This window comes from Psammomys obesus, unplaced genomic scaffold, assembly GCF_907164565.1.
Source record: "Psammomys obesus unplaced genomic scaffold, mPsaObe1.curated_primary_1811, whole genome shotgun sequence".
Taxonomy (NCBI): domain Eukaryota; kingdom Metazoa; phylum Chordata; class Mammalia; order Rodentia; family Muridae; genus Psammomys; species Psammomys obesus.
The window spans coordinates 6,880,937-6,903,208 of record NW_026596034.1 but is presented as its reverse complement, the minus strand read 5'-3'; the positions used below and the strand labels follow the sequence as shown (position 1 = coordinate 6,903,208).

The following is a 22,272-nucleotide window of genomic DNA, read 5'->3' as shown; positions in this document are numbered from 1 at the left end:
CAGTCATGGTAGGGTCAGGTAATTCGTGTGCTTGAACAGGCATTACTGTCTGGTCCTTAGCCATCCACTTTGAATAACAGGTATTCAGACTAAAGAACATTTCTTTGAAAGAAAGTATTTTAAATTAGAAAAAAAAAAAAAAAAGAATCAGCCATTAAATTGAGTACCTGAAGCCTGTCCCCTTTGACACCACGTGGTTGGTTGTCTTCTCCCAGCATCCTGCCTATCAGTGCATCTAGTCATAGTACCCTGTGTTTTGCCAACAATAGTACCATCCCCAGCAGCCCACCCTACACTTCTTCACCTCTGACTCTTTCATATGGATCTTTCCTTTTTAGTGGACATAGTAATTGACCATACTCATAGGCACAGTGTGACAGTTCAGTCCACCTTGTAATGGTCAGGTCAGGGATGATCCTGGTCACACCTCTGTCCCGTCATGTACGCATCATTTCTTTGCATTGGGAACCTTCTGGATACTCTCTTCTGGCTTCTTGGAAATGCTCTGGCTTGTTGCTATACATGGCTACTGTCCTAGGCTATAGACTGGCCTATAGCGCCTTTTCAGGAACCGTGTCTCTGGAGTTTAGAGTGTTACTTCTTAGAATGTGTGTTCCCCTCTTTCTGCTTTTTGTGCTCATAGATGTTGTGTGGGGACAACAGTGATGGTGGGTCCTTCTTGTCCTTTGAATTTCAGGAGATGATGCTGTGGCTTGAGAGGCTTGGAGAGCACTTTGACTTCTCACCATTGGTTCATTCAGAACAGATCTTTTGAGCATCTACCATTTACCATTCTTCTTGTTAGTAGCCTTCTATGTAACAAATAGACACAACGTTCACCTCACTAAATTCATATTCTACCCACAGGAGAAGGATGTTGACTGTACTGTGGGATACTGAAAGTGCCAATGGAAAAAGTAGAGTGGGGAAAAAAAGGATCGAGAGTGTTGACGATGGAGGCAGCACAGGAACGTGTTTGTCATTGAACAGGTGGCACCCAGGGAAGACTCAGGAGGGGATGTATAAGCCATGGGGACATTTGGAGGGACAATGATCCAAATGGAAGAACCAGCCAGTACAAGGCCCTGAGGTAGGCCTGGGTCTCAGATGTTGTTGGGACAGCAAGGAGACGGTCAGGATGAAGTAGCATGAGCAATGAGAGTGTTGGGACAATGTCAGGAAGGAAGCGTGGATGTCCCTTTTCCTGAGTCAGTGGGAAGTCACTGGAAAGTTTTGCACATGGGTGACAAAGGCCTCCGTGGCAGTGTTATGTATAGTCTGTTTGCAGTTTGGTGGAGTAGGGGTAACCTGCTAAGAGGCTCCTGCAGCCAAAGGGCAATGGGCCTAGGTTCCCCATTGTGTGCTGTTCACTTTGAAGGACCTGACAACTTTGGGAGGTGGGGTAGGGTAGACCCTTGTGCATGACTGCTTCCTGAGTCTCCATTGTCTCTGTGTCTCTGGACCACGATAATCTCCTCTGTTCATCATATGTTTCCCTCATGGTCTGAAACCAGGAGCCAAAATAAATCTCTCTTCCCTCAAGTTATTCTGTGAGGCACCTTAGTTACTGGGACAAGAATGTTTACAAACCTACCTTATTGACAGTTGGGAATAATCACCCACACAAAACCCACATTATCATCAAGCCTTGGGTATCTATGTGCACACATAGATGGGAGCTCTGTAGACACAGTGAGAAGAAAATACAGATAATCAGTATCTGAGAAGCTCTGAAGGAGAAGCACCCCATGGAGTCTCCTTTGCTTCCATCATGATCACATGGCTGACAGGGAACTGTGACTTGCTGCTGCTGTCCAGTGGTTCAGGAGTAGATCCTGCTGCCTTTCACTGGCCTCAATCAGAGTTCAAAATCCAAGGGCTGTACAGTGTCTGTGCAGCGCACACCACTTTCACCCTGTGGTCAAAGTAAACCATCATGAGTCCCACCTCTGTAGCTTTTCTTTTATTTCTTTTTTTTTTTCCAGATTTCTGTTGTGCCCCTCACCTTTGGTGACACTGCAGATGGTCTTTGTGCACCCATCAATCTTTGTTTCTTGGTAGGGTGCTTCATATCTGCCATGGTAGTCATCAGCACTGCCACCGTTTGTCATGTCAGCATTGTTACCCTGTGGGCTTTTGAGCCTCAGTAGGATTGCAGCTTGATACCCATCAGTCATTTTTCCAGGGTATGTTTATCAGAGCCATCAAGAGTGAGTGGACTTTACCTGCCGCCTCCTCCATCACATGGCCAGGCCTGGTGCACTTGCTTTGTAATGGCATAGTTTGTTTATGTACATAACTTGACAGGTATCTGGGTGAGGCACCGACTTGGATGGTGTCCGCTAACAAATTTATGGGGAAAGAGAAGAATTTGGAGGAATATCTTTTTTTAACAAATTCGTGCCACTTAGCTGTTTGAGATCGTATTGTTAATGCTGCTCTATTAGAAGTCTATGCACTTCTTCACATGAGTGTTAAAACAATTTCAGCAGAGATGATGCTGTGGACTGGCCAAACCCAAGTATCTGCCTTGTGCTTCCAGATGGGGTTTTGTCTCTGCTTTTCTTTATCCCAAGCCTGTTGCTAGCTGAGCTAGACTTTCCGATCTGCATTATTTTACTGTGATACTTCACGTGGCCACATGGGCCATGGGCATGATGTTCTTTGATGCATTTCTACGAAATCCTTTTTAATTGCTGTCCTTCATAAATTGTGTTTGCTGAAGCCATAATTAGTCATCATTCAGCACAAGCAAATCCACCTCCAAGTACAGTAGGGGTGTTCTTTTGTGAAGCTGTTAAGAGACAGGAACTCCTCCTGCAGACTAATTTGCTTCTCCTTTACAGTCCTGTCTTTGGTGGTGGGTAGCAGCTATTGGAGTTTTTATCAGTGTGGATGAGGACCTGTTGCCAGTGTGCTCTTCATGAAGGTTGAAAGTCCCACATGTGTGCTCATTAAGATGTTTTCATGTGTCCCTCACAGCAATTAAGTGCTCTCCTCAGTCATCTTACTGGTTTAAAATATTTTGCTGTGAGTCTTGAGAAGTCATAAAGACCTTTATAGGACCGAGTAGGGGGATCTTTGGAGGTTATCAACTCAATAATTTAGAGTTAGGTGGTGACGTGGGATGGAAAAGTTAGAAACCCTTAGCTGATTTTTTAAAAAATGTATAGGTTTTGCTACAGTGTAGATAGGATTAGCTTTTGCATGAGTGATTCAGGAGAAGAGGAGGATGAGAAAAAGGAGGAGAAGGAGGTGTATCATCAATGTCTTTTCAATAAGGCTTCCCAAAGAGTTTAGTTATTGTGAGGTAAACAAAAGAAAGAGATCCACATGTTATTTTTCTTTCTTGGGAACCTCATTTATGTCACCATTGTGTCCCCAAGCACAGTTCCTTAAACAGGTGGGCTGTAGTTGTTTGTAGATTGAACAGACTGAAAGTTCACAGAGCCTTGAGGTTCATAGAAAGCATGGAGGCTCACCCAGGACCGTTTCCCTGTTAACACTGGATGTGAAGCTGTTTCCTGGAGGATCATTGTAATAGACCTGGGAACTTTAGAACACCCTCTGGGAAATTCATAATAGAGATAACAATAAAGTTTAAAATTTGAACTGATCACCCAGTGAAAGAGGAGATTTGTATATGGGTCTTGGCATGTGAGGGATGCAGAACGAGGCTGGGGGGTACCAGGTAGGCATGCTCAAATCCTCTGGGGCAGGTGACATGCCCCCCAGAAGCCTCGGTCTGCCGATCAGATAATTTTCTTGTTAGCTGTTGGGAAAATGGATTGCTCTTAGTCCCACTTTGGGAAATGAAATGAAAAAATATTTACAGAAGGCTTCCATGGCTACCACTCATTATTAATTATCATTAAAATATTTGACAGATGACCTAGGGTGGCAGGGGTGATTATGGGTCACCTAAGTTTGCGGGAGATCAGCCTTTCATTCTTTCAACAAATATTGGGCTGCTTCTAACATGCCAGGCATGGTTAGCCCAGTGAATGGCGGTGCCCTGGGGGTGGGGAGCCCAGCCCAGGCCCTTTCCTCCTGGACCTGGAGGGGGTATGTTGCAGGTTTTTTCCAATGTCACCGCCTCCTAGAACTCAAACTAAATTTAATTGTACACAACTCAAAGTTAATTGTTCTTAGGTCATTATATTAGCGGTCTACCCCAAAGGAGTGTTTTTCCTCTCAGAGTTCGATCTGTTCTTAAACATCAAACAAGTGAAGCAGGACTCATAGGCCACACTTTAACATGAAATAAATGAGGGAGGGGAACGGGGAGTATGGTGGCACTCTCCTGGAGGCTGAGTACTCTAGAGAAGGAGATAGGAGGATGAAAAATCTGTTCTCAGAGCAGCCTGGGCTCCGAAGCAAGACTATGTCTCAAACGAATAAGCAAACCCAGACAAATTTTAGAAGAAATAAAAAATAAAGTAGCACTGGGAGCAAGAAAGTAGCCAGGAGCAAAATGCCACTCCTTTCATTCTGGCTACCGGATTGGCTGGGTTTAGCAGGTAAGAAATCCACAGCACCCAATGAAATGTGGGGTTCACAGCACCCAATGAGATGTGGGGTTCTCTTCTGCGTTAGAGGTTAAACAACCCCCTGCTCCTCACCAACATCCTCTACACCAGGTAGAAGGTAAACCCTTGCTTCTACTTGAAATGATTTATAACTGCTCCCTGCCGATCAACAAGTGCTTCCAAATTAAAAGCCATTAATTAAGGCCTTATGCAGATACAAGAGATATTCAAGGAGTGTTCTGTCCGCTCCAGCTCCCCCCTCCAGGTGAGAGCTTTTTCAAATTATGTGGACCGCTGGAGCCACCTGCTTGACTAAACGCAGTTCGGCCCTCTCGCAGCTCATCAGCACCGTGGCGGTGCCAGCGTTGTTACTGATTTTTCTCATTTCTCCAGGGCAAATACTAATTAATGGATACAATTCACAGCTGATTAGCTGTAGTTTCTTCAGTAATTACATTCGCATACTAACTGTTCTGAAGAGGATTTCTAACCCAGTTCTTATTTCACTCTGAGCTTAATTTGTTTTTTTTTTTTTTTGAATTGTTTAGGCCTTTAGTTTAATAGCCATTTTATTTTCCTTTGTTGTTCTAGGTGCTATTAGATAATAAGTGAGTTTAATCTTAAAAAAATACTCTCTGATAATGAGCTCTTTGCCTTAAATGGATTTCTAATTCCCCAACAAAGCCGACATTTAAATAATGTTAAAGTTGTGATACTGGCTGTCAGGCATTTGGGGGTGGGTGTTCAGGATTGAAACATGGCATATATAGATTCAGATATGGGTCATATTTGATTGTAGGCCTGAGCATTTCCTGGAGAAAAGGAAGGATGGCAGAAGCCAGTGGGGTTTTGCTCTGACATATTTTTAACACTGAAAAAAATGAAGAAGTGTGTGAGCGCGTGGCATGTGTGTGTGTGTGTGTGTGTGTGTGTGTGTGTGTGTGTGTTTTGACGTGGCCTGAGGTGGTTGATTTACCTCTGTAGACCTTACCAACTCTCTGGAGCCAATAGTGTTCCCTGTAAATCTCGCATAGCTCTTGCATCCCTGACAGAACGTGCAGCGTGTCCATCCAGGTTCCTACAGGTTGAGGATTGGGCCGAGAGCCCCCAAGAAATAAGTGGTGTTGAGAGGAGGGTTACATGGGTTTTCCGTATCCACGTGTCTGTTCTCTACTCGTTCCTGTATCCATCTACATGTGTGTCAGAGTATCTGTGTACCTATTTCTAACACTGTCCATCTGCTCACCCATCCACCCACCCATCCAGCCAGCCATTCATTGATCTACCTGTTTATCTCTTGGGAAAATTATACCTTTTACTTTAATGTAATTACTAGCTTTAATATATATTAGAAAATGTCTACGTACATTTCACTCCTTGGAGACCACACCTGTGCTTCTTTTGATGCATTAAAGGAAATGAATAGAGTACTTTATGCAAGAACATTCTCTTAACATTTAAACATCATGAAAAATAACACAGCTCCAGGTAATTATGCCCACAGAGCTTTCCCATATTACTAGACTGATAGCAGAATGTTGAAAGCAACAAAATGTGCCTACCTAGACCATTCGAACCTGAAAATACATTTCTGCCCAAATCCAAGCCTTACATTTTGATAACAGGTCCCTAGAAGTAAAGAGCTTACATCTGAAATGCTGATACAGTCTTATTTGTGTTGATATGAATGGGCCATTGTGTTAGGGAATGAAATAAAACTTGCTGTGTTCATAGGATCCTGCTTATTTTCTAAACCTCTTTGCACTTAATGTTACATGGAGAGATTAAATAGCACGGCTTTCAGCAGCTGTGATGGAGCTAGATATGGTGGTAAGCTCCGCGTGGAGACTTTAGAAATATTCTTTAGTCTTATTTATTTATATTCATGCCACACCCCATTCACCAGAAAATAGATTTTGAGTCTTGGAAATTGAATTGTATTCCCTTTAATTCACATTTTTAACCTATCCACACATGTGACACCTGTTCTTGAAAAGTAAAGTATGAAATCCCAGCATGCTTTAAAAGATATCCAAGTGGTTTTCTTGGGGACTCCTTTTCTTCCAACCCCTGATGAATGCCAATTTAATAAACAGCACACTAGTGACCGGACAGCCAAATGGTTGTAATTGTCTCCTTTCACTATCAGTCATGGGGAGAAACAGAACTATTTTCTAGAATTATTGTCAGTATAACTCTGTGCTCTAGTTGCAGAAGGAACTCATTCACAATAAGTACAGTTTAACATTTTCCAGTTTGGCCCATGAACCCCACTACAGTGGCCTTCTTTCCCAGTCACTTCTGAGTATTAAATGAACAATTGCAGGTTTTTACTTTGCTTCCCATTAACATAAATCAATATTGTTGTTTTTTTTTTTTTCAGTTTGGAAATAATAACTACATGAACATGGCTGAGGCAAACAACGCCTTCTTTGCTGCCAGTGAGGTGGGTGTCTGCCTTACCACGTCTGTTCCTGTTTTGTGTGTTGTATAGATAATTTAATAGGCTTGAAGGGAAAGGCAAGGTATCAAATTTCTCTCCTGTGGCACAAGGTAACAACTTTGGAGGAAAATGAGAAAAGCCTATTGGAAAAGAAAATAACTTGACAAGACTTTATCACTGTCCACAGGCTGTTGTTACATTTGAAACTTAAGTGAATCTCTTGGTGGAAAAAAGTACACACACACACACACACACACACACACAGAGAGAGAGAGAGAGAGAGAGAGAGAGAGAGAGAGAGAGAGAGCTGTATATCTAAGCAGATGACTGGGTATTTGAAAACTTTAATAGGAAGTATTTTGCTTCCTAATTCTCTGTGGTTAACATCCTTGACTGTCATGGCTTAGGGCAGTATGGCCGACAGTGTTATGGTTTCTAGAGTTATGCGCAATGGGTATTTTGTTGTTAGAACCCCACCACCTAGCACAATGTCCACAATAGTAGAAGTCCAGTGAGAAATTATTGAGGGTCTGAGTCAGTGAATAAACACCAAGATAGGATTGTAGCCGGGAGTCCTGGGTGATGCGCTCAGCTTGCAGTGCCATGTTTTCTCCTGCTTTGTGCTAGTTTGCAGGTATACATGGAATAAGCATTGTCTTCTTGCTGTTTCTACTGTATTTCTTACTTGTCACTTCCCACCTTTGTCTGGTCCTGTTGGCATGCTTTCTGGGGGGGGGAGGGCGGAAGGAAAATGGAAAGAAAAGCATCTCAAGATACTTGATTAGATCAATAAAACGTTTTCCTAAAAGGGTAGATTGTGTGAGAGTTAACATTTTCAAACAAGAACAAACAGAAGTATGAAATCAGTCCAAATGGAACAGTTCCTCTGTGGCTTGGGCAATAAAAAGTCTTCATTTTCCAAATACATTCAGATATAGGAGAGTGAACCAGCTTGACCCCAGAGATTGAAAATAGTAATGGCTTTGCAAATGATCTTGGTACAGGGGAGCAAGTAATATGAAAGAAATTAATGTGTAAAAATTATTAGCGTAAGTGGAGACTTGAGAAGTAAGGGATTTCATAGATTAATTATTTTCCATTGACCATCTTTGCAAGCAGAAGACAGCTTAGAATATGGTTTGGCACTGGCTGCTGTGCTGTTTGGGATAATGAACACAAACTCCATCTGTAAGAACAACATGATGTTTCATTCTGTGGGATTTTTTTTTTTCCTCTACATTTGAATCAAACATTGATGAAAGCTGTGCTGCCAGCAGCTGTTCAGAAACAATTTAATTCCAGCTGTGATAATTCACCGTGTCAGACGTCGGCTGTTATATGTTGATACAACAGTTCTCCAGATTTGCATTCTTATCAAAAGGAACAAATGTTTTGAACATTTCAGTACAGATGGTGTTTAGCCATGCACACACCACTTTAACATGTTCAAGGTAAATGCTGAAAAGTCAGTATCTATAAAAATTGATCATATAAACTCTAAATGACTCATCTGACCTAGTGTCCATGTCCTTCTTTGTTGATGGGATTTATGGTGACTTTTATTCTCTCAGAAAACAATGTTTTGGATCTGAGGTACTTATATTGTATTTGATGTTGAACCTCTCTCTTTTCTCTGTGGAAGAATCCATATGTAATATTTTACCTCTCCTAAAAGGTAGTTAAGATTTTAGCATCTCCTTGGTTACATATTACAATGTCATTTCATTGCATTGTTTTATTAGATCAATGTAGACATATATTGCTTCTAACTTAAAATTAATGTGTCTTTTAAAAAAATTATGCCACGGGGACATATTATATATAACGTGTCTCTCTCTATTCCTTAACAAAAATAAAAATTGAAACCCTCTTTAATTTTGACTGCCTGGCCTGAGGTGTGCTTTATACCAGGGTTTAAAATCTTACGCACTGGCTTCACTGTGCATCTTCCCGTGATTGAAAAACAAAGCCAAAGTCAACGCTAATGTGCCACATTATGGCCCTCATCTAATTTCTCAATCACTGCATTAAAAGTAAATTTATCGGGTTTTTTTTTTTTAAACATTAATGAGTGCAAACTAATTCAGGAAGACTTTAGGTTGGCGTGCTGTTAAGCCCAGATCGTGCCTGAAACCAGTTTCCTTCACATGGACAGTGTCCTGCGAACAACACTACAGGGACCAGGGTACTCTAAGTTTGAAATTCACACATTAGCGTTATGTTTTCTATCTGTGTCATGATTACTCTGACCATTTTTAAAGTACTTTAAATATTTATTGAAATAATATTTCAAGTGTTAATTACAGTGGTAATGAAAACAGCCAAATGCCACATATCAAGAATGAGTGTTTATCCGTATTGTTAATGTGATATGTTAGATTTCATTAAGCAGTAATGGGGTAGCAAATGAGTCACAAATTACAGTTGCATCTGTTACTAGACCACATTAGTGCCAAGATAACAGTGAACGCAGCCATAGGGTTACGTTCATTAGCCAACCGTGTTTGTGGCCAATTCATCCCTTTGTTGCTAGAGAACTCAGGGTACCACAGTAAGATAATGACATTGGAAAAAGGGGGGCATCATTGCAAAAGTGCCCATGTCAGAATATCAAACGCTTCGTTCTGGCTCTCAAATGTTTTATTCGCTTTCAACTTTTCTTTTCTTTCTTCCTTCCTTCCTTCCTTCCTTCCTTCCTTCCTTCCTTCCTTCCTTTCTTTCTTTCTTTCTTTCTTTCTTTCTTTCTTTCTTTCTTTCTTTCAACATTTATTGAGTCTACCAAGGCCCTCAAGGTGGCCACTTGCTCTTTCATAGATTCTGTAGTTTATGAGCTTTTTTTTTTTTTTTTTCTGGTGAGTTGCAAATAATACTTGTCAGGTTCTGTGTGCAGGAAATGCTTTTGGTGAGAACTACCCCCTCCCTCTATTGAGTCTGTTTCTCTTTCCTTTCAGGTGGTTAGTATATAGCATCATAATTGAGAGTTTGAAGAATGGTGATTTTCAGCTCTTAATTAGGTCTCTTTATCAATAATAGCAGACTCCAATTACCCCATGCCAGTTCACTCTTTCAAATACTATTAATAATAAATGAACTACATCTGTGACCCTCTTAGCTAGGAATAAAAAAAAACAATCAGAGTGGCCTCTTAAATCCTGTGCATCACCAAAAAGTAGGTACATATATGTATATAAAATAGTAGCAGTAGTAATAGTCAAAATCTTGGATCTTGGTGTCTCTTCTCTCTTCACGTAACCCACATGGTGAGAGAAAGATGCTTCATATAATTGAGATGCAAAGCAGCCCTGATATTCTTCAAAGACCCCACTTTAAAACCCAACCTGAAGAACACCAGTAGCTTTCCCAAAAAACAACTTGCTAAGATTTGCATGTGTTTTAGTCTAACAAAGTGAATAGGCAACGTCTCTGTACCTAATGTAGCTATACCAGGATGGCTTTGCACGCTTTAGGTAGTCTTTAGACGTTGAAGCCTGGTAGATGGTGTTCTGATAAATGCATATGGAAGTGTTCATGTAAAAGAAAACAGTCTTCCTTATAGCTTCAATAAAAGCACCCGCATCTTTTAATATGAGCCACAATAACCCTTACAGAAAATGTTGCATGACACAGTAACAATTTCCATAGAAGCATTTATTACACTTGGGAATACGCCAGTAAAGAAAAATTCAAAAACCAAACCACAAGTTTAATATTACTTGTTTTATAGGTTGTGGCAGAAAGTAAACATGTGTAATGTTCACTTCTTAGTTAATGTGTGTGTGCACATGCGTGTGCGCGCGCCACAAAATCATGAGCGTTTTATGAAGCATGTAGATTGCGTAAGCTATTTGAGCTGTTTCACTAACATATCAATAAAGTGGCAATTTGTTATATAGCCAAATCTAATGTCGCCAATGCTCCAACTAACAACAAAGACAGATGTTGCTAATTAAGTACGCATTAAAAAACTGTTAATACTGATACTCCATTAAAACCATATGATAATGAGACTTAAATCTTTAATCAGAACGATCAGCAAAACTTTATATATGGAAATCTGTGTTTAAGATGTTTTCATTTGAGAAACAAATATTTGGCCTAGATATGTAGGTTTTCACAGGAAGTTTTTTCCTGTTCCCTCTAAGGAGGGATAAAATACAGAAACTGACTGTGAGGGTGTCTGTGTTTTGTTTCCTTTTAGCAGACATTCCACACGCCAAGCCTTGGGGATGAAGAGTTTGAAATTCCGCCGATCACGCCTCCTCCAGAGTCGGACCCCACCCTGGGTATGCCCGATGTACTGCTACCCTTTCAGGCTCTCAGCGATCCGTTGCCTTCCCAGGGAAACGAGTTCACACCCCAGTTTCCACCTCAAAGCCTGGATCTCCCTTCCATCACAATCTCAAGGAACTTGGTGGAGCAGGATGGAGTGCTTCATAGCAATGGGCTGCACATGGTAAGCACCCGACTACTCTTTGCCATTTGTTCTCATGGTAAGGAGCTGGCAGGTTCTGTTCCCTGCCTGCTGATGGGCACTGATTGCCCTTTAAACATAATGCTCGGTTGGTATCTGGTATTGCGTGACTCACAGCCGTAGAGGATGGCCAACAAGAGTCTTCCAACTTTAGGAAGGCTTCTCACTGCTTTGAAGGCAGCCAGTCTTCCTTTGCCTTTGTTTTAATGCAGAGGTGTGCTTGAAATGAGAACTTACTCAGGCGAGCCTTTAAACATGGAAGCCCATCTTAAGTGCCCAGGTCTATTAAACTTGTTGAATTAGAGCATAATGTTGAATTAGGGCATAATGTGTATGACATATGGTTTGTTCTCACCTCAAATCAAATATCAAACTGTGATACAGAGGAAAGGGGGAAATCTGCTTATATCCAGCGAGGAAAATACAGCCTGTGTTACAGTGTAAAATACACCTAATTGTGTTATTTATTGTCACAAACATTGAATAAGGCACTCTAGAGAGCAAGGATTGCTAATGTGATAATTTTATTTCTATTTTTCTTAGTGTGCAATTATAGTCAGCAATCACCAGAATAAATCTGCTTAAGTATTTTAAACTCTTCTGCTGGGATTGTGTCTTTTCTCCAGCACTGTATGTAATGTGTTTGTCTGCGGAGGTGAGTCACCAACCAGCCATCTTAAAACAAGATTAATAATTTATAGGACTTTTTTTTTAAAACCCTGATAAAATGAGACAGATGTGTTGGTATAACAAAAACAAATCCTATTGCTTGTTTACATATTTCTCTGTGCATTAGGACCATGCCAGTGATGTTTATTGGTTTCATTTTTAATTCCCCAGATAGCGACGCATGATTGCAAAATATGTAGTGGATTAACAGTGCAAAGATTCAGCGTGCTCTCTGAAATGTAAGATTACTTTCCCAAATAGGATTTTGGCAACATAATTTTCTTTGCCTGTGATCTTTTGTGTTTGAGCTGAACATAAGGGTTTTCATTTTTACTTTTTTTTTTTTTGTCAGAGAAGAATGCAGGGAGCCGGCAGAAAATAGTCATTAAGTATTCACAAATGTTCCCTGTCATCACAAATAATTGTTTCCTGTGGACTTTCTTACTGTTTTGTCCTTTTGACACTGGAATGGAGGGTTCTGTCTTCCTCTACAGTCTTAGCTTCTAATATACTTGGAAAATAATAAAGATAAAAAGGGTGTTTAGTCACCAAGGGAGTTTACTAGGCCTGGCCATATTTATAGATGCTCAGTCAGGCTCATTCAAGTTGCAGAAATACTTAAAAGACCATATAATATATGCTAAAATGTGTACTTTATTAAATTGGTAAATATTTATTAGTAATATAAGAATCTGCCTTTAAATTAAACATCTGATGAATTACCTTGCCTCAAAGCTATAAAACTGTTATTGCTGCTATAAAAAAGTGTAAAGGAGGCATTTTGACTATGAAATTTCATTTCATGGTCAATTGAATTTACTATATTGGAAAGAACTAAAGATGGAATCATAAAATAATTATGATATTCACATACACTTAAAGACAATGCTTTCCAGGGCTGGCGTTGGAAGCGAGGACTCAATTTTTAATGCTTCTTTTGTAATGTATGGCTAATCACTAAAGCAGTTCAATTATTCCATTGATTTTTTTTTTTTAAAGTATAGGTACTTTAAGCGCAGGCTCTTGTCTTTACATGGGCTTCATCTTGGTTATGGCTACTGGTTTGAAGTTCTGCTCAACTTGAATGCTATTTATTTTGACTTGAAGCAAACTAATCTTGTTGGAAATTCTAGTAGAATTTCACCTTGAAAAATGTCATGGGATTTTAAATCACAAATGTTGGGAAAAATAAAATGTACCAGGACAGAATTATGATGAATACAATGTGTCATTGGCTTTGTTCTGTGGACTCCTGACATGTTCACCTGTAAACTTGAATTCAGAATCGCCAGAGGCATGGTTAAAAATAGGTTATGTCAAGGTTCCTCTCTTTCTCCCTCCGGGTACCGAGTTGCTGGCTACATCATAATGCTCTGCAGAAGCCTCCTCTGAGATTTCCTGTAGGAAGGTCAACACAGAAATAATAAATAATACTGTGTACATCGTGCCTTCAGCATCTGAGGGCACATGGGCTGTTTCATATCTTATGCAAGTAACAAGTTTTATTATCCAAATGAATATGGCTGTCTGTAAGGGATTGCTATGGTGAATTAAGCCTATCATATAATAAGAAAAGCCAGTTTGTTTATGTCATACCAGACCAGCTTTTCCTCAGAGCTGCAGCGGCTTTTCTCTAGAAAGACTGACAGTTTGTCACAGGACTGATTAGCTGCATTATTGCTGGCACACAGTACAACCTGTTTATCTTCCTCACATTTATGCCATTATTATTTTTTTTTTTAAAAAAAAAGACAGAGTGGGAGCAAAAAGGGAGACATTAAAAAGAGGCCAACGATCAGCATTCATACTTCAGAATAATGCAAATACCCCTCCGGTATTCAAAAGAGAATTACTGAAAAACCGAATGTTTGTGCGTTTGTGGCTTCAAAGAACAATCTTGATTTGCTTGTGGTGGGTGTGGAGGTTTTTAAGACAGGATGTGGTTGGCAGATCAAAATCAGCAGTAGATTTTACTTAAAAATTTGTTACCTCTAAGCATTATTGTCAGTTTAGTTGATCATCTGGAACTTATTTTAATCTACAAAAGATTGCAATTCTGAAAACCGACAATGTGAGCTCCAAAGGTTTTTTTTTTTTAAACACCTCTCTATAATCTGCCCAGCCTGCTGAGTAGCACCGACATCAGTAGTACATCAATTTCAGAAAGTGGATTATTTTTACTAGACAGCTATTGTGACATATTGGGTCAGTCATAAATGAAAGATATTCATGCAAGCATGCAATACTTGTAATGAAGTCTCACTCTGACCTTCTGTATGATTGATTCTGTAATTTAGTTTTCTCAGGCAGTGCCTGAAATGAAATGAAATCATGTTGAACAAGTTTTGAATACCCACAGTGCACCAGGAGAAGAAAAATCTGCAGCCCCAGAGGCTTGAGAGAGAGCAGATGAACGATTTATCTCTATGCTATTATAGCCTTTGCCAGCATTCAACATTTTTTTTCTTTCTTTCTTCTTCTTCTTCTTTTTTTTTTTTTTTCTTATTTGGCTTAAGTACTTAATTCTGCAGGTAGCTGTAAATGGGAAAATAAAATGCTGTTCAGATTTAAAATGACAGGACAGGGGTATGTGCAAGGGACTGATAAAATATCTTGAATAGAACTGACCTTTCATGTAGCTGAAAGTTACTGGGGGATTCATTCTCATAATTACCATATAGATTATTTTTATTTCTTTCCTGCAATGAAACATTTCAGAGAGCAGTACTGCTGATTGAATGAAAATTGAACTTGTTAACATTCTTTTCAGCTCAGCCTGTTGTACATAACAGAAGGTTAGCTTTGATGAGTTTCAAAATTCTCTTTGATATCTAAGAAACAGACAGTGAAATAACTGCCTTTAGTTTGATATTTTGTATGTTCCCCCCTAAAAAAAAAAAAGAGAATTTATAAAACACACTGAAAATTCACACATGTCTTCTGCCTGCATTATGTTTCCTGTGTAGAGAGCCGGCGTGTACTGTTTGATGTCGCTTTGGATTTAATTGTGATAGCATGTGTGCGTAGGAAATGCTGTGTTGGCGCTGTAACACATCAAAGGTAGTGGTTGAAAATTGGAAAAGGGAGGAGGTGAAGGGAGAACATTTGAGTGGGAAGTGTATGGATCTGTTCAGGTGAGAGAGAAAAGGCTGTGGAAGGACTCAGGTGGCAGAGTATGAACACTTCACATGCTAATAACATGCTTAACTCGCAATCCAGGTAGATACCATTTATGATAAAAAAAAAAGTAGGAGTTTCTCAAAATGATATGTCTAAAATTACCAAGCACATTTTACAAGTTTTTTTTTTCACACAAGTGGCATGGTTCTAATTTTGATTAAGTTATGAAGTGATTTTCCTGCTATCTTATATTTTCAAAAAAAAAAATAAACGTTCAAGAAATAGCCTACTACCAATTAATACATTGTTTTTAGTAATGTTGCTTAATGTGTTACAGATAAAACAGTTATTTCATGGGTCATTAATGTGTTTAATGTGTGGAACGTTCTATTAAAACAAGCCCTTATTATTATTATGAACGTGTTCATTGCCATTGTCAACAGAGTCTGTGCAGCTGAATTCAGCAAGATGGTTACCGCTCAGCCATTGGGGACTGGCGAGTTCTCCTACAGATTGAATGATTGCTGTGCCTGTGTATTTTAAGTCGCGTTGCTGTCAAAATCTATTTTCATTGTTAGTTAACAATGAAAAAGGAGGAAACCCCTCACTTTTAGTGAACAAAGTCTCAACTGTACAAAATCTGGATTGTGAAACTGAAGCACATTGACCACCAGCAAAAACTTTCAGAGCACCTACTAAGCGCTATGATGTACTATTAATAACCTGAATTATACTGTTTATAATGGAGTTTCTTATTTTGATTGATAACTAGTACTTCCTCCATGAAATATAAAAACTCATGGGCTGAATGCTTAGAGATGTCTGTCACCAAAAGACACCTTTCCTGTAGCTCTTATTCTGTGTTAGTCTGGCTGCCCGATATACGAGGCCTAGACGCTGTACTGTTTCCCCTCACAGAGGAGCGGAATGCCTTGAACCCTCCGGTGCTTAAAATATTTTTTTCTGCTTGGCCTGTAAATACCACTGACCCTCATCACACGGGTTCTATACTGCCTTTAAGGTCAGAGTCAGTGTTATGTATAAAAGCATGCATATGCCCAGAACCAGTAAATACAGTTAGCTCTTGTGCAGTGCTGTGCATGGCAGCTTACTTGATTGGTAGGTTTTAAGGGGTCACTGTTCACCCACGGTGACATGATCAGTTAGTTTCCATGTCTCTTCTTTTGTATCAGCTGTAGTTGAGTGTTGCCAGACCTTATCACTGATGGAGGACTACAGAGGCACCGTTTTATAGCATTCAAATTCCTGAACACAACCTGGCATGATGCATAGTATGTACTAGAGAGAAAAGTCACTCTACATGGTTACCCCAGGTCCTTATTGTCACAGCACCTGCCATCTTGGGATGGGAGGCCCTTGTGTGATCACCACCACCCCATCCCCACTCTCACTCCTATCAGAATGGAAGCTCCAGGATGGCAGGAGCCTCACCTGCTGCTGCTTGTTGGCATCTGTGACATCCATGTCATCTCTTCAATACATGAGTGAATGGAAGGCTAGTGAGAGTATGAGTTAGTTACAGAGCATACTTGACCGCTACACAAAGTTGAAGGGAAGGAAACTTAGAGTAGAAACAGTTGAAAAGCTGGAATTCCTCTTTAGAAGTTTAGTACAGGATTAAAGGAAATGAGCATGGTTCAGACTCTGCTAAGGAAAAGGAACTCCACTGTTGCATGAGTGACCCACCGTTGCGCACTTGATGATGTTTTTATTTTGCTAAGAAACTTAATTAAAATTGGTCTATTTTGCATAAAACTCATGTGTGGGCAAATCATAAGCCTGAGATCACATGTGGGCACATAAATGTCAGAGTAGTAAGTAAGTAAAATTGAACGGTGTAGATATTCTGATGAACAGCAGTTTGGTTCATGGGGGCTGGAGAGATGACTCAGCAGATGGGAGCTACACTGCTCTTGCAAGTTTGCCCCCTCCAACTCCTGTGCCCACATTGGGTGGCTCACAACTACCTATAATTCCAACTCCACAGGCACCTGTGCCCGTGTGCCTGTATTCTGCACCACACACATACATATGAGTGAACATAGGAAAAAATAAATTCGGTAGAATAGGAGCCTGTAGTTCTCATTGGCTTGCTTAGTGGCACTTGCTTCACAGTCTACAGGGTTAGAAATATTACTGGCTAAGCATAACTGTTTGCTTGGTTGTTGTTAATTTATAAATAAAACTTTAACATTGCTTATAGGACATGACTGAATAATTGAGCATAAAATTGTCGGCCTATATTTCGTATTTGTAGTTACTTTGGTATTTTTTTTAATACAGTGTAATATTTATTACAGATAATTGTTTAATTATTCCAGTTCTCAGGAAATATTGATTAAAAACTGGCTCAGTGGAAATCTATTTAGTCACACTCTCTCATATTTGGGTTATTTGCTTCTTAATTGGATGCTGTCCTCCAGTGTGAAAACCTGATGTTGGGTTGTTAGAGAGCATATTTACTTGACAATGCAGATAGAAGGCACAGAAGTATATTTGCATATGAAACTTAAAATGCCTCTCATGATGAGATCAACCCAGATGGAAGGAAGCACCATTTATGAGTGTGTGGAGGTAAAATAGAAAAATAATATGTAATATTTAAAGTAAAAAAAATATATAAAAACATATAGCTTACATTTGGAAAAAAATACTAGGGGAAATATTTCTTTCTATACCAAGATAAATTGCTGCTCCATACGTTAATGGCTGTGTGAGAAAGATTTAACTATGAATGTGATTTGAGTTTTTCTTGCTCAGGAAATGAGAGCACACTGAATCTACCCGCCTTCCCCTCACTCCCTGCCCACCCTAGTCCTGTATGTGATTTGCAGTCATGGTTGTGTGGGACTTACATGAAGGGACATGTGGGGACTTACAAGGAAGGTTTTCTTGGTTGTCTTTTGGTGTTGGTTAAGTCAAGGAGAAAATCTTGTTGGGGGATAGATTTTCTTTCACACCTTTCTTTTGTCTGTAAATAAAGGAAAGCAGACATTGGACCATAAACTTAGGCAGGTCCCAGGGTTCAAGGACCTCACAGTTAAGACTTCTTCCTGGAGTTTGGTCCTCAGCACCTACACTGGATGGCTCGTAGCTCTAGGGGTTCTAGTACCTTCCTCTAGTATCCCCCCAGGTACCTGTGCTCATGTGTACATATCTAAACACACACGCACATACCTACATATACACACATTTTTAGTGATAAAAATAAATCTTAAAGAACTGTTTACTATTAATATTAATAGTAATATTAATTACTTAAGTAATATTAATTTACTTAATTAATTGATTAAATTAATTTAAGTAATGTTAATTACTTAAATAATTAATATTTAGCAATAGGCAGGGGTTCGGGCAATTTGAGAAAACACGGGCTGCTAACAGAAACGGTTATTGGTGGGCATCTTGTTTTAAAAATGAAGAGGCCTTTTGACCAGGTACATGGTCAAACCCTCGGAGCAGAGACCTTTCTGGTGACAAACATGTAGAAGTGCAGTGCCTCCAGGCCAGCAAGTAGTGCAGTGCTTTCCTGTGAGAGCAGGTCATAAGCCAGGTCTGCCTGTTCCGGATGACTTTCTACAGTCGGATACTGGTCCTTCAGTTGTCCTCAGAACACAGATTGAGGTAGTCACCTGGACATTTATACCGAATGTCTCAGGTTGACTTAGGTGGACTACCCAGGAGGAACAGTCAGCTCTTACTTGTTGGTATGGATAATTCCACTAGGTAGGAGTTACTACATTGAACATCTGTCGAACATCCAGTGGGATTCTTGTATGCTGCCATCCAGATGTCCCAGACCAGTCTGTCGGATCCATCATTTTCTAGCCACTGTTCATCTCACAGCCGACGGTCCCTGTGGTTCCTGGGCCTCCATTGCTGTGTAGTGCTGTGTCTTGCTCTTTTCCCTACACCTCCATGGGTCTGGAGGGCATGCCTCTGCTGGGCATGTACTGCTCCTTTCCCTAGCTATTGAAGTATGCCTCCTTTTGTACCTTAGCTCTGGGGTCCTTTGTGAGGGAAGTATCCTGCCACCTCCCTGCCTTGTCTTCTCTAGCCCATTACCATCTGTCCACTCCATCCTGTTTCTCCTCTCCTGGCTAACCCTGACCTCAGCACCTGTAAGCATACTCCGTGTTGTCTCACTCAACTTGCACATGCAGCTTCCTGTCCTGGAACATGAGTTTTTCTCAAGTGCTGAGTAGATACTACACATGGCTTAGCGGGAGGGCTCTTGTCTAAAGTGAGTGAGATTCTAGGTTTGAACTCAGAACCACAACATAAAATTAAACACACAACATAAAATTAAACACAGAGACAAACGTTGCAAACATTACTGGCATTCAAATCTTGTTGCTTGCAGTGGTCTCTTAGAATCCAGTATTTATTTTGCCTAAGTAAGTTGACCATGGACAAGTCTTTCAAGACCAATTTTATAAGGAGGAAATGATTTATAAAAACATGTTATGTTTCTTTGAGCTTTGTTTTCAATTATGTGTTTCCTTATTATGTCATTCCTAATGAAGAAAAGCTATGAGCTCCTCTGGAGAAGTACATACAAATTCTTCTGTCCTGTGCTTTTTTGCAGTAAATTTGATACGCCATTCTTAACTTCTGTTGAATGTTTAAAAGAATCACATTTCGAGTTTCTAGTTTCTAAAGACTGAGAATTTCAAAAATCAAGAATTAAATGCTCACTATGAATTTTTAAAAGAAACGTAAAAAAAATAGGAAGTCCTAACATCAATGAAAAAAACAACTTTGTTTTGTAGTACTAGGGATTGGAAAAAGGGTCCTACCTGTGGTAGAGAAACACTCTAATACTGAACTGCATCCCAGCCTAGATATCTTCTCCCTGCCCCAGGTTTATTGAGACAGGGTTTCTCTGTGTAGCCTTGGCTGTCTTAGATTCATTTTGTAGACCAGGCTGGCCTCGAACTCACAGTGATCCATCCGCCTCTGCCTCCCTAAGTGCCTGACTACCTAGACATCTTTCAACAATTACTTTTTTAAATAGAAAATGATTGGAGCTATTGGGACTCAAATTCTGCTGAGCAGTTGTTAATAAAGCCGAAGCTTGAACCCATATACTATTGACTTTATAGTATAGAGTCTATAGGCACTCTGATGTGTAATCTTCCTATGTGCTAGTCCTCCGATGTAGGAAGCTGTGATAGGGTAACTGGCCATGGAAAATGTTGGCACAACCTCGTGAGTAGGTTATGTGAATTGGCGTTTCCTTGAATATATTCCAGAGGGTTCTTGATATCTTGTCCTGTGGGAGATAAGAAGGATGGGGCCAAAGACTTACGTTTTGGCAAAGCCTTGGCCTCATCAACAATATTCTTCACAATAATTCCCCAACTACAGAAAAGCACTGTCTTTTTCTAAATGAAACAAGAGAACTCAGTTTAGAAAACAAATGGGCATGAAGATGATTTTGTTAAAATGGATGGTGGTGGTGAAAAGCCCAGGACCCATTCTCTTCTTTCTCGGTTGGCACCATCCATCCTTAGGGCACCATGGCTCATTAGAGAATCATTTTTCTATTGAGCAAGAGTCATTGGCCAGTGACTAGTGGCCCAGGGACTCACTCATGTCTGTCTAAGCATTAGTATAGTAATAGGACCAATAATGTAATAGTACCAATAACCAGGGGATTAAATTAGGAAACAAATGCTGAGTCAGCCCAGATACCGGCACCCTGAAAACACCCAGGGAAGGGTCCTTTTCAGTCCCCTGGAAGGAGAGCCCCAGCAGTCAGCTCCGTAATAAAGGTGTGAGTGACAGGTGGCCTCTGCCAGAAGGGCTTGGTTCTTAGCCATCACTTTGCTGGTGAGAATCCATTCAAAATGCTGTGTTTGGGGGCTGGGCTGATTTCCACAAGCATTAGAACAATGGGAGTCAAGTTAGATTTAGCTAACATGGTCATACCAGTTAACTGAGATATTACTACTCAGTCATGATCAAATGTATTGATGTGTACTTCGTAAGTTGCTTGACAACAGCTTTAAAACTTCTAGATGTTAAGTCTGAAAACATTAAGAAAGCATCCCAGAAAGATATATATGTATAAGGTAAATAAAAATAACAAAAAGCAATAACCTATTACTGGAAATGGAAGTAAGTGAACAATGCTTGAACCTCAAAAGAACATGGGAGGCGGGGCAATAGTTCAGGGTTTCTGGGGGAGAAAATGCCCTGTCACCCCAACACTTTGAAGATTGAATCAAAGAGGATTACAAGTTCAGGACTAGCCTTGGCTACATAGTGAACCACATGAGACCCTGTTTCAAACAAAATTGGGAATTCAGGGTCAGCCTTGGCTACTTGATAAATGTAAGGCCAGCCTGAGCTACATGAGACCTTGTTTCAAAGAAAACAAAACAAAATATTAAACTCCAGCAGGTATTATGATTTAACCATTTTGTGTTTTCTTCCATTCTGTTTTTCCTGAGTCATGTTTTAGTTTGCCTTTGTTTTGTTTGTCTGTTATGTTTGATGTTTATAGACTTATTTTGTATTTCTGTAAAGAAGTTAAGAACCCTTCTCATTGTTCTAATCCTGTCTCTTGTAATGTGACCATTTTTAACAGTTGGGGCTACTTTTTAAAAAAGAAATGAATAAAAACAGACTTTATTCTACAGTTATACCTCAGTTTATCTTTTCCCATCTTGGATGTCACTCTAGATCATTAGTCACCATGTGGAAGTGATTTTGTCCCCTGAAACCATTTCTATAGGGTGAAGGCAGCTGCTCAGTTCTCATAGATGGTGGCTGAGAATGCTGCAGAAATACCACAGAGCCCAGAGGACACTGTCCACAGCCCTAGCTACCTGGTCCTGCACATCAGTTGAGTCAAGATACAGAAACCCAGCCTTAGATCAGCACACACTCATCTCACTTGCTGCTTTCAAAGCTTCCTAACACTGTAGCATAGTGAGATCATCCTGTGTGCAGCCAGTGTTCTTTGGCATAACAGGAGGAGGAGGAGGAGGAGGAGGAGGAGGAGGAGGAGG

The 22,272-nt window shown here is 40.1% G+C and overlaps 1 protein-coding gene across 4 annotated transcripts in view; it reads left to right on the top strand.

Annotated features, from left to right (window-relative positions):
* The window catches only part of Tox3 (TOX high mobility group box family member 3), a 99,773-nt gene that overhangs the window by 64,042 nt on the left and 13,459 nt on the right, over nucleotides 1-22,272 (top strand). For 2 of the 4 annotated variants that reach the window (XM_055621607.1, XM_055621609.1), the window contains exons 2-3: nucleotides 6,913-6,975; nucleotides 11,174-11,425. In XM_055621607.1, coding sequence (XP_055477582.1) covers nucleotides 6,913-6,975; nucleotides 11,174-11,425 — 315 coding nt within the window. Of the gene's footprint in view, nucleotides 1-6,912; nucleotides 6,976-11,170; nucleotides 11,426-22,272 lie in introns of all 4 variants that reach the window. The other 2 variants (XM_055621606.1, XM_055621608.1) reach the window with 1 other exon arrangement.